We start from the raw sequence: 14,500 nt of genomic DNA, 5'->3' as shown, positions 1-14,500 counted from the left end.
ATGATTTAAAAAAATCTACTTGAAGTGAGATTAATGGTGAGGAGGTCAAAAAGGCCACAGGACCATTCATTCAGGTGTGACCATTGCTGAATATTAATGCCTAACAGTCTCAGTGATCACAGCTGTTCCTACTCTTCTCACTACACTCATCTTTGAGCGCCAATATCATAAAAGAAGAGTGATGACAGTCCAGTCACAGTCTTTCTCATCGTCGCAGAGATAAGCGTTGAGCCTCAGCTCATACTTGGAACTTGCTGCTTGCATTAACTCTAAACCTCGGTGGCCCATAGTCAATGACTGATTGATTGTGTTGGATTTGCACAGTGTGATGATGACCCCATTGTTAAAATACCACTGAGCAGTGACACATGGTGCTTGACTAACCACTTCACATAGTGTACATTGCAGATGATAGTCTGGTTTGCAGAGTGGGTGCTAACTAGAAAGTTTGATATCTCTTTTCTTTGTCCTCATTCATTATTTAGTTTATTTTGCCACTTGCTTTGGTTGAACAGTTTTTCATTTGTTGTTGTAGGCCTTTATTTCTGAGCTTTACAGGGTGCTAATCTACAGTATTTTTAGACACAGCAGAAAGGCCTTATACAATTGGTTTGCTCTCTCTCTCTCACACACACTCTGGCTCTCCTGCAAACATACAGATAAATACTCAAACTAATATAATTCTCCTTACTAATGTAAGGTTTTGGCATTGTCCTCTTGGAGATTAAATGCACTGTAATTTGAGTGATGCCTATAGCTTCACGCTGATGTTCCAATTGTCAAATTATTTGCAAAGAAACCTGTTTTGTTGTAGTTGTTTTTTATTCATTTTGAATGAAAAATTAATCAAATATTTATTAGAGGAGACATGAGAAGGTCCTATGTAGACCACCAGTGATCAGCCACTTTTATTGTCTAAAAACAACAACATTGCAGGATTGTGTTCAATGAACACAATCAATCTAGCTCAAATTACCTAAATTAATTTAAATGTAATCTTTTAAGTTAAATTCATATAATTAATGCCCATTTTCAAGATTGTCATTTAAAATAATTATTTACTTGTGTAATTATAACATCTTAAGCCCAAAACTAAATCCACACCGGTGCCCCCCCCAAAAAAAGAAAAAAAAGATGTCAGGATTGTGCCCTTTCAGTCTTCCAACATTGTCCCACAGCTGACTGGCTCAATGGAATAATGTACAAGCCAGAGATTAATAGGCATGTGTGTGGCACCTGGAAAAAGGGGATGGGACTCTTGTTGCCTTGGCAGTGGGATTCCTTTCATGCTCATTGGTTGGCATGGTATGGGTCTCCGGAGGGGGGTGCCGTTGGAGGGGTCTATAAAGAACATGTGTTGTTTGACAGGTCCTAGAAAAGGACTGCAAGGGAGAACATTGTTCGCTTTTTCTTTTTATTATCTGAATGATTTTCTAATTTGACATTTTAGGCCTCTTACTGTAAAAAAAATGAAATTCATGTAGAACGAAAAGTTGTGGTCTTGGTACAACCTAACTGGCAGTTATTACAACTTTGACAATGCCTGGTGTTAACTTAGACTTGATACCTGCCCATGAGGACCCAGAGGAACTAGGTAGCCCTGAAAGCGCCTGTTCTGCATCTGGCCTAGAGGAAGTCATTGGAGATCTGCTCTCACAGCAAGAGTATGAAGAGCCTCTCGGCGAGAGGAATTTTGAATTAGCATTGAGATGTGCAGTAGAGGAGATCCACAGTGACCTCAAGTCATTCCGAAAGCAAGTGGATTTCCAGCTGGAGAAGGCAGAAGTTCAGATGGCACCTCTTGCCCAAACGCTGGCGAGTTTGCAGGAGGAGAACTTGAGGCTGAGGATTCAACAGGAGAGGTTGGTGAGGCAAGTGGAGGCTTTGTGCCAAGCGATGGGGCTTCCTGATTCTTTACCCCAAGTCATCGAAAAACCCCCTTCAAATTCTTCATTGAATGATGCCAGTGCTAGCGCAACCCAGAACGAAAAGCTTCATATAGCCCGAGAGGAAAAATCCAAAATTTCATCTGGCGATGTTCCACTTGTTGAACCTCTGGAAATGAAAGCAACAACCCAGGACCTGGAGTTTGCTTCAGAATGCACAAACTCAACTCCGACTTTGGAACCTGAGCCTGGGCCAGTCTCTCACCCTCCTGCCTTTGCGTCCTGCCGCTCTCTGTCTGCTCCAGCCCTGATGGGGAACGTATCACGGAATAACAGCACGGTACCATGCAGACATATGTATACTGTGTGTGTGTGTGTGTGTGTATATATATATATATATATATATATATATATATATATATATATACATACACATTTTTTTCAGGGAGGCTGATATTAACTGGCATCAAAATTTAAAACAAAATACTAACTGTTAAAATGAATCCAGGCGTAATCTAACCAAGGTCGTTGCGCCGCCAGTTATCAGCGTGTCTTAAAATGAAGACATTAAGTAAATTGCATCTACCCTATACGTTTTTCTACAGAAAGTTTTCCAAAGTTTCTAAATAAGCCAAAGAGGGAACTTTCACTCATTTTTGTTTCAATAGAAAAAACAATTATAATAATGATAATTGTGAATTTAAATTGTCCCACAGATGTTAATACAGTTTTAAACTGATAGCTTATTGGTTGCAGATTTACAATAAATAAATAGATCAAAATAAAGCTGAGAGAACCGATGTAAAGAATAATCATTTATCTGACTGGTTGGCCTTAACTCTCTTGCTACAGCAATCCAAAACAGACTTGCACAAAAAGGCTTGTAGTGATTAGTTTTCACCCGCTGCAGATCCACACACATTCAGACTTTGCTAAAGTTGGAAGTCTTGTTTGGCTGCGCTGCAACCCAAAACATTCCTTGTCAGTCAAGTATTTCGTGGTCCACCCAGTCCCAAGGGGTCAAAGGTTCACCCTGATTCGGTCACCAGTGATCATGCAATTCTGGCTTTTCTCTGCTTTGTCGCTCTCTGTGGAGAAGTGACCAGACTGGGGCCCTCCTAGAAGAGTGGTGGACCGAGATGGAGACAGCTGTCTGAGCTATATCTGGAGCTGGACCTGATTATGGCAAAGGCCGCACTTACAGTGGTCTTCCACAGGCATTCGGCAGCATGTGAACATTTTAAGAGGTGTTTTGTTTAGAATTCATGGTCACTGAATATATTTTGGTACACGCCTAAGGCGTTTCCCTCCCAAACTACACCAAGGTACTTTCGCTATCTCAAATGCTTCCCACAATCGTCCAACTTTAAAAAAAAAAAAAAAAAGTCAAAGAATCGGGGGGCAGGCTTTCTGAAGTGTGGCTGTCGACCAACCATGGGAGGCAAGCTGGGTGAAGCGTCTTTCTCAAGGACACAACAACACAGCAGGATTTGAACAGCCTCCCCTTTGTTTACTGGACAACCTGCTCTACCGCCCGAGCCATAGCCACCAATGACACTGAACATCATGTTTGTATTTGATGTTTTGAAGTTAATACCAAGATTATACTCATATTTGTTACAAGCTTCATAGAAAATCATTTTTTTTCTTTAAATATGAAAAATTTTGCAATTGTCATTTTGAAAAAGTAATCTATTTATATACAGTCATGCATAATACATTATGATAACAATACTGAACTCTCACATGTAGCTAGCTGTCTCCTCTGAGCCCATGTATTAATTATCCATATTAATTTGGCATGTCAAAATCATGCACAATGTTCTTACCCATATGTTTTGTTCATCCACCTCAAGATTTGGACTGTATTTAGTAGAGCTTTTCAATTGAGTGATTTTAAAACTTCTATAAAGTCGTTGAATAGTCTCCTGTCTTCTGTGCCTAATGGTGTTGCATAAGCCGTGGGTTCCTGGCAGCTCAGTCACATTTACAAACCCACTGTCTGTCACACGTGATGAACAAGTGGCTCTCGCGAACTCTCTGTCATTTTCTGCCATGGCCGGGGGTGGAAGAAATAATGAGCTATGTGCAGTAGGCAGGCTTTGTGAGAGAAGAGAAGATTATCTGAAGGAGGGAAAGATGTGTGCTTTGAAAGCACGTTCACAGATTCAAGCCTATTATGGTATTCACCTAAATCCTTCTTTGCCTGTTCCTTACTAAACGTCAACAAACTTTGGTTGTGTTTTCTTAACATCACCCTGCTCTTCATAATGATCAAACTCACAGTCTGTGCTTCTGGTTCGGAGATGTGCATCGTATCTAACTATGGTCACAATTTATGCAATGTCACCAAAAAAAAAAAAAAAACACACATCATTGCTTACGTTGCATGTTTTTCTTCTTGTTTGTATTGTCTTGCGCAGATGGAGACTGAGGCTGTCGCTGTCTCAGAAACGGTGTTTTCATCTGGGCCCTCGGTCCAAGTGCACATCCCCACTATCCCAAATGGCTCCACCATCCAGGCCAACGCTGAAGAGTGTCCCGAAAAACTGACCGCTGAGCAGTTGGCTGCTATAGATGATGAGGAACTTCTTGATAAAATGGTACTTCACACCAAAGTTATACTTCTGAATGATTTATCAATCCACTTAATAACAAATACAACAACAAGAGACAGAGTTTGTCAATGTGCAGTAAATCTTGTCAGTTGGGTTATACTTGGAAAATTTGCAGCCTGTTGCCATTTTTTGGCACCTTATTATCATAATCATCATAAGGGTGTGCGTAAACAGTCGTGACCCTTTTGTTGAAGAACTAACCTCTCGGTTGTTGCTATTTATATTGCTTCCAACAGCTTGATGAGTCCAAAGATTTTGAGGAAAGGAAAATGATCCGTGCAGCCATGAGGGACCTTCGCAAGAGAAAGAGAGGTAACAAGAGCATAATTAATCGATTACATCTATCGTGAGTCACACAAAGCCCCTAAAACGCAAATGTATAAAAGTCATAAGGCAAGGGATTAGTTGTACAAGATCTTTGGTCATTTCCCAAGTATTTCCATTCACTCTGCTCTCAGAGGCCATGCTGGGGTGTACTCAAGAGGAAATAGGTAGGACAGGTTGCTTTGCTGTGCGATTGAACAGCTTGCGTTGGCTCTTTTGCGTGTGTGTTCGCAGCCTGCCGCCATCGTCCGACACTTACAATGCAGTCAATCGCACATCTGTGTGTCGGCCAATGCAAGATAGTTTGACGCATGCTGATTCATTTTCTTTGAGAGAAGGTTTTGACAATCACCACAAAAGGTGTTCTGACACTAGTCACATCTAGTTGATTCATGCAGATGAGTCAACAGATGTATGTAACTTGGTGCATGATACACTAGTCTAAAAAGTCAGAACTGTCCTGTACAAGTTGCAAGCAAAGGTTTAACTCACTTGGAACTTCAGAATACATTGATTGAGTCATTGTGTTTTGTCACTGTTTGTCCCATTACACTGGCTAGAAGTCTCTGTGCACTTTAACTGGGAAGCACATTTTATTCTTATTTGCGGAAGAATTTTTCATAGGGCTCTGTCTGCTTTGTTTCCCACCTCTGTCTTATATATTCATCTCCATTCCAGACCAGAGAGAAAAAGAACGGGAGAGTCGTCTGGAGGAGCTGCGGCAGCAGAGAGACGAACGCTCTAACAAAAGTCGTGGAGGAGTCGGGGCGGGAGAAGTTGTGATGAGGAAAGTGGAGAAGTCTGCAGATGGTTCCACCCTGAGTCAAGTCACCAAGACCGACCGCTTTGCTCAGTCTGGTACTTTTGCCATTTTGCGTTTCCTTACCTCCCTCAATTCATTCATTTTATTGAACGTGTTAAATGCTTGAGCCGCCGTTGTCAACTGTCTCCGTGTTACCATGTGCGCTTAGATGATGGGAGCAGATCATCTCGCAGCACTGTCGTTGAGGCGAGTTACGTGCAGAAAACAGACAGTGAGTTGCCCCCCCTTTGTTCCCTCGTTCTAATTAACTCCCTTTAAATAGAGCGTATTGTGTAATTTGCTTGTTTTAACATGTTTTTCTATGTTTTAGGAGGAACTGTGCAGTCTAAATCATACAGCTATACATCTTCATCCTCCTCTAATACAACCAAAAAAGTAGGCAGGTGAGTTGTTAAGGTCTTTGCACAAAATTAGTCCCCCATTTGGTAATGTAAATTGGGTTGTAACAAATCTCACAGATTCCACGTCATGCATTTAGAATTTGTTTCTCTTAATTTTAACATATTCATGAAATCTTTTTATTTTCCATGACAAAATCAGATATCCTTACTCCTCAATGAATATCCCAATGTAAGTTGTTGTTTTGTTTACAAGTAAAGTATCCTTTACCAGGAGGAAAAAATTGTACGATAGGTTTTGTAAAGGTTTTTCAATTGTTAAATTATTTACAAAAAGCACTATCCAAAAGTATCAGAAAAATCATGCAGTGATAATGTGAGTTGTACGATTCACCTAATTATAATTAAGTTGCCCAAGTTAACAGCACATACAATAAGAATGTCTTCTGGGTAACAACGTAGTTGTCAGTCGCCCGTCATTTTTACACCCATTTTGTCTTTTTTCTTTTGCTAATGAAATGTTTTGCTTACGGTCATTTCAGCGTGTTTGACCGTGAGGACGAATCGTCGTCCCGCGGCGGCGGATCGGCCGCGGTGGAGCGAAGGCAGGCCGAGAGGCGCAAGGAGCTGATGCGGGCGCAGACCTTGCCCAAGACCTCGGCCATGCAGGCGCGCAAAGCCATGATAGAGAAGCTGGAGGGAGGCAGGTGGGGAAAAATGGTTTGGTAGACCAAGTAAAGAAAGGAACGAACAGAAGATTGACATCAACTTTGCTCTTTAAGCCCGGGACATCAGGTGGTCTCCAAAGTAAACAAGGTGCAGCGTTCCACCAGCTTTGGCGTACCCAACGCTAACTCCATCAAGCAGATGCTGCTGGACTGGTGCCGTGCCAAGACCCGCTCATATGAGGTGCTCCTCCAGGCCACGTGCTCGTCGCTCTTCTTTCATGCCGCCCATTAAAATTGGAGAGCTGAACTCGCTAATGTGCTTTAGGCCGGGATTACATCTTACTACCCGGGGAATTTTTCCATCACCTAACCCGCTCTGTTTTTTTCTCCCCGCTCAGCATGTGGATATCCAAAACTTTTCATCCAGCTGGAGCAACGGCATGGCGTTTTGCGCCCTGGTGCACAACTTCTTTCCAGAGGCCTTCGACTACAGCGCCCTGAGTCCCAGCAACCGCAGGCAGAACTTTGAGGTGGCCTTCAGCAACGCAGAGTGAGTTCAAACACGTAACCAGGTTGGCTCGGCGGGTTTTAACCCCGTCAGCTCTGTTATTTCAAGAGAAACTAAAACAAGATGAAGTCAGTCACCTAACAGCTTTGTAGAGAACATATGGGCAAAACAGCGGAAGATGGATATAGTACTACGTAAATATGGCTCACAGGCAAAGACATTTTGTTGCGCCTCCACGGTCTGATAAGGGAATGTAAAGCTGCTTTATAGATTATAATCAGAGATCTAAAATCGTTTGACATGTTTTTTTCTGTAATTGCAGTGGCGATAACACTTCTCTGTAGTAAACCGAGGGATGCTCCTCAGCTATGTCGTTTGACCTTATTTAGCCGCACCAGAGAAGAGCCAAGAACAATGTTGCAGCCAATGTTTTATTTTCAATTCTAATGGAAAATGCATTAAAATGCCAAGCTATTTACACGTTGAACAGCATTCCTACTTAAAACAGGGTGTCCTCACTTTACGACATGGCCTTCCAAGGCTATGAAATGTCACACGGCACAAGAAAGGACCTTTGATATTGGCCATCTGTCTTTTATTTCATTGTTTTACAATTATAACTTGAAGTGTTTTTCATACAAATGTTTATTACAATGAGGACATTTTTGCAATCTGAAGTGGCGTAGATGCATCCGGATATATTATCATATGGCATATGAAGTCCTGCCCGGTTATTGCTCTACTTACTGTTTTTGTTTTATGAGTTCTAAATGTTTTTTTGTTTTGTTTTTTTATCCAAATATTTATTGGGATTCTGATGAGTGCAGAGTCGTGATAGACAACAAGCACAAGTTAACTTGGGTAGAAATATGTATTACATTGCCCGTTGCAGGGGCTGAACTTGGTCATAAGTCGAAAACACCAGGGACAGAAGCAAAATAGACAATATTTCAAAAAGGAAGTTATTGAAATAAGTACTGGTAGTCAAAAAAAAAAAAAAAACTCAATAAAGTCTATATTAATAGAAGGCTTTATTATTACCACAACGTCCGGCCATCTCATATTATTTCTATAGCCAAAGACCTGTTGGCAACTCCAGAAAGAAAAGGTCTTTCTTCCATTTTCTCCTCTTCTCTGTCATCATACCAAACCTGTGATGTCACCCATGTGCACCTCATCCACACTGGTTCGTGATTTATAGACTGTCACCTGACTTAAGCCACCACCTGTGTGCTTGTGTGTGGATGTGCACTCTTCACATGCACTGACCTCACTTGAATTTTTTTTTCCCGTTGAATCTGGATTCACACGCTCGATTCGCATCGACAAACAGTTTTCTTTAAGTCACATTAGAATGAGCATTGTTTTAATGCTAAAAACAAAATCAGGCCTAATGAGAATCGCTTGACGCTCGTTTGTTTTGTCTTACGTCTGTTTGTTTATTCTATGCCTCATATGTATGATGTAAACTTGATGTTTCAAAAGCATGTCAACACATGGCTACTTGTGTGGACACTGAGAATGTAATGTTGTTTGTTTGTCCCTCTCTGCTGTGTCTGTCCACTGAATCTGTATCATGGCTGCTCACTGCATTTTCTGCGTTATTCCCTCCATGTCTTTCCCACCTGTTGTTGTCCTTTTTTCCATTTCATTTTCTCTCTGTCATCCTTTGTATCGTTTGCCTCCTCCTTTCCGCCTGTGTCCATCCTCCCGTTCCTTGCCGGGCGTAGGAAACTATTGGACTGTCCGCAGCTGCTGGACGTGGATGACATGGTGAAGATGCGCGAGCCCGATTGGAAGTGTGTGTACACGTACCTGCAGGAGTTCTACAGGGGTCTGGTGACCAAGGGCCTGGTTAAAACCAAAAACTCCTCCTAAGGTCGCACCCGAGCCTAAAAGCAAACCCATGGTGAGAGAGGGAACGAAGCGGTTCTTCTACACTTTGTGTTTCATTCAGAGTATGTTTTGTTCAATGTAAGTAAAACGTACGTGGAACTAGGATATTTGCTTCATGTTTAAAAGAAGAGCCAAACTTGGTCTGCTCGTGCCCCTTTGTGCATATTATCCAGACTTTGACTGAGGCGTCTGGCCAGGTCGACCTGCTCTTAAACACTCTAAAAGAAACAAATGTATCACTGCGTTTCAAACAGACGGCTCCTGAGACGAAACAGAAAAAAAAAAATATCATAGGAAAGCTTGTGTCGTAGCTCGTGGTTTCTTTTAATCAAGTGATAGTTTACATGTGTTTATGCATTAGGCTTTCAAACCCTTTTAAAGATGCTTTTAAAGCAAGAATTGTTCATGTCTGTGATCCCTAAAATAGCTGGCCTTATTTTACTATGTTGATGTTTATATTCTCATGCAGGAAGCCAGACTGTATGTGTGTGCCATTTTTGATCGACTGCATTGTGGAGAACCCTGTGAGATCCAAGCGCTACATTATGTTTGCATACTGACACCATGTGGTCATTATGTGTAGTTCTCACACAACGCTTTTGAATGTACAGCAGTCAACAAAAAGATTCCCGAAGGATGTAATCAACCTTTGATAATTCCTCAATCTCCTTTCGATTCAAAATATCTAATAATTGTACAGTACAATTGAATGAGAATTAGCACCGGATAAGAAGGCTTTCAAAATCCAGCCTTGACAAAACCAATGCTTCGTATTGATTGAACCTGATGGCATTTTTGCGTCCTGCGGGGGAATGTGTTGTCGTTTCACCCGTCCCTCCTTCAAAAAGTCGAATGTGTATTTTTGTGGCTCGTCGTCATCACGCTCATCCTGTGTGTCTCTGAACGCCTCCCCAGGACGTATGCCAACTGCATGCCCCTGCTGGAAGTGGAGGACATGATGATCATGGGAAACAAACCCGACTCCAAGTGCGTGTTCACCTACGTGCAGTCTCTGGTCAACCACCTTCGCAGGCACGAGATGGCCATGGGTCGGCCCTCTGACCTTTGACGTGTGTATCCTGACGAACGTTGAGCTCAATTGGTGGGTTGCACCTTTGCTAACGGACAAGGCAGGAGAGATTGCGTGTGAGTGTGTGTTAAAAAAAATCTTCCGGCAGCAGTGTTGATGTGTTGTCCATCTGTCCTGGATAAAACCACATATGTATTTCCCAAAAAGATGGTGTTGAAGGAACATAGCATTTTGAACACAACCACCGTTTCATTTTCTTGCTTTTTTTTAAATTCAGTCATATCTATGCTTGTGACACACAGCAAGAGAAGCAAAGATTTACATCAATTCTCTGTATCTTAACTTATTTATACATATTTTCTATTGTTCGTTAAATGTCAGCAGTCCCACTAAAAAAGAATCCTTGCATTATTGGCTTTTAACGTTGGTACCTTTTGAAAAATTCGACCAAATTCTGGTCACTTTATTATTCAGCTTTAAGTTATTATCCTCCTGGTACCGTTTAGCATAATACTATTTAATACATTCACACTGGGTTGTTTATTTGTAGTAGCGACACATCTGTATTCATATCGATGTAAAATCAGCTGTCTGAAGTCTGCAATGCTACTGAAAGCAAGCGTCAGGTTTGGACAAGACTTGTGTACCATATTAGAGTGACACGATGACAAATGATCAGTGATCTTGCAGCCACCATCATCACGCTTGTTTATTCTGAATTGTGGGCTTTATGGCAAAGGCCCCACTTAGTTGTATCGGGTTTAAAGAAAAAATAAGACAAGGTTTTAGTTGTTTTTGTGGACCTGATTAGCTCAAGTTCTGTTGAAAGAAAACTGAACCAAACCTGAATGCATGTGCATGTGTAGAATTTACAGATAAGGGAAAAATGTACATGTTTTTTTAACAGTTTTATGTCTACATTTTGAAGGATTTTAACTTTTGGTTGGATGAAACGAAATGTATTCACCCTTCTGTAGACCTTGACAAAAAATGTTGGAATGTTATCCCAGTGCTGCCGACCTAAGACAAAAACGTTTTACCATGCCCGAAGTGCTGTACATAAGAGCTCAAACAATTGTTTCTGTGCACCGCACTTCGATGTGAATTAAAAGACAAACGAAAATTCTTTGTGTGATTATTGCTGTCTGGGGTCAAAATGTGTCGGGACCTCTCAGGTAGGCCTACGTCTCTGAGTGACAACTCACTCTTTTTTTCATATTCCAACTTGCAACTTGATAGAATTTTTTTGTATTGGTTTTCTATATAAAAAAGTATGTTTCATAAAAGGATTAATATCTACTCTATATCTTGTGTACTGTATTACCAGCATAATGTCACTGATTAGTGCAGGGTAGTGCAGCTATTACCAAGATTATTTTAAAATTTTGTTGGGGGGTGTATTAAAAAAAAAAAACACTTCAATTTTGTAGGAAAAAAACTTTTTTTTCTGGGGGGGGCTACTTTAGATCACGAATGTGTAGTTAAACATTTTAAAAGCATTCTTTCAATAGTCCAAAGTAAAAAAAAAAATATCATGACCATGATTGTAGTGTTAATAAAATGGAGACACTGCCTTAAAAAGCGTTTTGTCTGCCTAATCCATACAACAAGGTAGGTAATCAGTACAACAAGGGGCTAATGTGTAAACATGCATGTACTCACCCAATTTGGAATCAACTTTCTCCAGTAAAACCATATGGCATTTGTTGGAACATTTTATTTTTTACAGTGCTGACATGTGAATCTTAATGTGTTTTAACAGCCCACCCACCAGTACATGTAGCATCAGCCGCAGACCAATCGGAAGATTTTTTTAGCCTGTAGCGTCATAAGGTAGCTCAGTGGGTGGGAAGCAAACAAATGAGGCCACCCCAAGATGGCCATTGTGATGAGGGAATGAAAAATGATGACATGAACCAGTCAGTGCAACAAAAATACACACCAGTCATTTAGTGAAGCAAAGAGATTGTCCTTCCTCTTGTTGCGGGATCTGCTGATAGAAGCAGTCCCAAATTGTGGCATCTTTAAAGGTCAGAGTGCTTGGCCTCGGGTTCGGACTCTGATGAGGAGACGTTCTGAGTGATCACGGAGGCAGTGGCGGGCTTGTGCACTGGCTCACTTTCAAACGGGCTGTCCTTGGCGGGAGAGAAGCGAAACTCTTCTGGCACGTCGTCATCTGCTTGAGCCTTCTTGTAGAAGCCCAGTTTGCCCAACAGCTCGTTGATCTCAGAGCGTGTCATGTCAGATAAGGCGATCCGCTGAGGAGAAACATTTTAACTGTGACACAAATGCTCAAATTGCTAAATAGGAAATCACCACACAGTATTAGCGCGTGATGTACATATAAGGTTCCTGTTTGAGCATGTGCAGATGTCATTTTTAATCTGGACAAACTTACGTCCAGCTCTTCATAGTAATGGTTTAGGAGGACAAGCTCAGGGTCGGCCCCAGGAATGTGCTTCATCACCAGGTTATGGCTGCGGGGGGAGTTGGTCAAGGACTGATGGACATTCAATGCTGGTTATGTACAATACTGTGCACATGGCTATTTCAGATACAACCACAATGCCATTATGACTTCATTGCACTCGTTTCAGGAAGACAAACTCTCCCACATGAGATGAACTGTAAAAAAGCAGCAATGCAATTTTGATTATCCAAAGGATACTAAAGAGGAATGTCCTGGACCACAAAGGCTTTGACCTGCACATAAAAGTCAGAATTCAATGACATGTGAACAAAAGATGATTGACATCTTTGAGGAACAATATTTTGTGACTGTGCATTCTCATATTCTAAAGTACCTCTCTCAGCCTATTCAACTGTCATCCGCCACATGTCTGGAACAAGACATCATTATTAGAAACACTTGTGTAATTTGTTTATGTGCTCACGTGTCCCCGGTTTAGTGCGTTAATCTGTAGTAAAGCATTCCAAATCCATCCTAGATTTCGCCCAAGGTCCTTTACAATTAGTAAATGGGAAAAGCAGATTATTTTTCCCCTTTTTATTTAACTTTCCACGCCCTGTGGGAAAGATGCTCAACCTATTTTGTGGAAACGGGAGACGTGGTTTCGAGTTGCGGGCGCTACCGTCCCAACAATAGTGACATATAGCACGCTTTTGTTCAACTGTGAGGGGAGGCCAGGCATTCCCTTGAGGAAAAACTCATACTTTTCAATTCTACACCATCCCACCTCGGTTAGTGCAATTCTGTATATTGTATATGTCAAACGTAGGACACTACACATTGCAATCAGGATCAGTGGTTGATTATGGTGCCATATAGCCATATAGTATCTTTTTCCTTTTTGGAGGTAACTGTAGACATCTACAATGAATGTTTTAGATTTTTCTTCTTCTACGCATGCGCCACCGGCATTTACATTAGCGGTTCAAAAGGGACTTAAAAAAGGACTGAAATCATTACAGGTGATTCTCGGTTTATGAGGGTACTTGGGAAGGCGTAAAAACAGTCCAATACCAAATATATGCCAAAACACTCGTAAAGGTACGATTACAGTACATTTGTGATTGAATCCATAAATAAAGGGCCCCGTACCTCCACCCTGGCTCGAGCTAGCCCGTCCAGCTTGTTGACATCCACCTCATGTGAGGACACACAGGAAAAAAGGGCGAACAGGAGCAGCCACATTGTTAGCAGCCTAAACCAGCGCTGAATCAACTCCCACCTGAAGATGTGCAGCAGAAGCGGGAGGAAGAAGGATGTGCTTGGCGATGTCACATCCGGATCGCGTGCCACGTCAAAGGTTTTCCCGGGAAGAAAGTGGGCGCGGTCAAAGATGCGCCAACCCTTTCATTGCGATATATATATTTTTAATAGAAATGTATTAAGTACTATATTTCAGGGCACACTGGTAAAAATACTTACAGTGTACTGAAAGTGATGACGTAGAAATTCAATGAATAACGAACTAGGAGATTTAACTTCTGTACTTAAAAGAGGTCAACTCCAAAATTGTTTTGACAGTATTCAAATGCATGCAAATGTCATTGGAACAAACGCATGAGCCGAGATTAATCGTTTCCTGAGCCCTGAATCATGTCATTTCGGTTGACCACAACGGGCAAAAATGGCCCCTTGGGATAAATAAAAACAGGTCATTTTTGCTGCTTAATGTCTAATGAGTGCGATATATTGTAAAGAGTATTTTTGTGGACTTTCCCATTTAAATGAAAGGGAAAGCTATAATATAGACTGAAAATTAATTAAATGATAAATGGACTTTCACTTATATAGTGCTTGTCTACCTTGGGAACTCAAAGCGCTTCACACTAACTACAGTAAGTACATAAATATATTTTTTATACTTCGACATTGGCAAAAAACAAAACAAAACAACAACAAAAAAACATGCTGTCGAAGTTTGTCGTTTTAACGTTGTGAA

The 14,500-nt window shown here is 41.2% G+C and overlaps 2 protein-coding genes across 6 annotated transcripts in view; one reads left to right on the top strand and one right to left on the bottom strand.

Moving 5' to 3' along the window:
• The window catches only part of smtnb (smoothelin b), a 51,587-nt gene extending 40,373 nt beyond the window's left edge, over positions 1-11,214 (top strand). For 2 of the 5 annotated variants that reach the window (XM_088417877.1, XM_088417912.1), the window contains 10 exons: positions 4,310-4,489; positions 4,741-4,816; positions 4,963-4,995; positions 5,507-5,686; positions 5,800-5,862; positions 5,962-6,034; positions 6,532-6,696; positions 6,772-6,898; positions 7,056-7,207; positions 9,977-11,214. In XM_088417877.1, coding sequence (XP_088274003.1) covers positions 4,310-4,489; positions 4,741-4,816; positions 4,963-4,995; positions 5,507-5,686; positions 5,800-5,862; positions 5,962-6,034; positions 6,532-6,696; positions 6,772-6,898; positions 7,056-7,207; positions 9,977-10,130 — 1,203 coding nt within the window. In that variant the 3' untranslated portion in view covers positions 10,131-11,214. Of the gene's footprint in view, positions 1-4,309; positions 4,490-4,740; positions 4,817-4,962; positions 4,996-5,506; positions 5,687-5,799; positions 5,863-5,961; positions 6,035-6,531; positions 6,697-6,771; positions 6,899-7,055; positions 7,208-8,895; positions 9,075-9,976 lie in introns of all 5 variants that reach the window. The other 3 variants (XM_088417886.1, XM_088417904.1, XM_088417894.1) reach the window with 3 other exon arrangements.
• A 574-nt stretch (positions 11,215-11,788) lies between these two features.
• selenom (selenoprotein M) lies at positions 11,789-13,842 on the bottom strand. Its single transcript, XM_088421885.1, has 5 exons — positions 13,654-13,842; positions 12,896-12,931; positions 12,760-12,794; positions 12,490-12,568; positions 11,789-12,349 (listed from the first exon to the last, which is right to left on the bottom strand). Exons 1-5 carry the CDS (start codon positions 13,744-13,746, stop codon positions 12,116-12,118), a joined length of 477 nt encoding a protein of 158 aa, XP_088278011.1. The 5' UTR covers positions 13,747-13,842; the 3' UTR covers positions 11,789-12,115.
• Positions 13,843-14,500: the final 658 nt, after the last annotated feature.

The sequence above is a fragment of the Hippichthys cyanospilos genome, chromosome 1 (genome assembly GCF_059441005.1).
Source record: "Hippichthys cyanospilos isolate Australia breed blue-spotted pipefish chromosome 1, RoL_Hcya_1.0, whole genome shotgun sequence".
NCBI classification, from domain to species: domain Eukaryota; kingdom Metazoa; phylum Chordata; class Actinopteri; order Syngnathiformes; family Syngnathidae; genus Hippichthys; species Hippichthys cyanospilos.
This window is presented reverse-complemented; position numbering and strand designations above follow the sequence as displayed.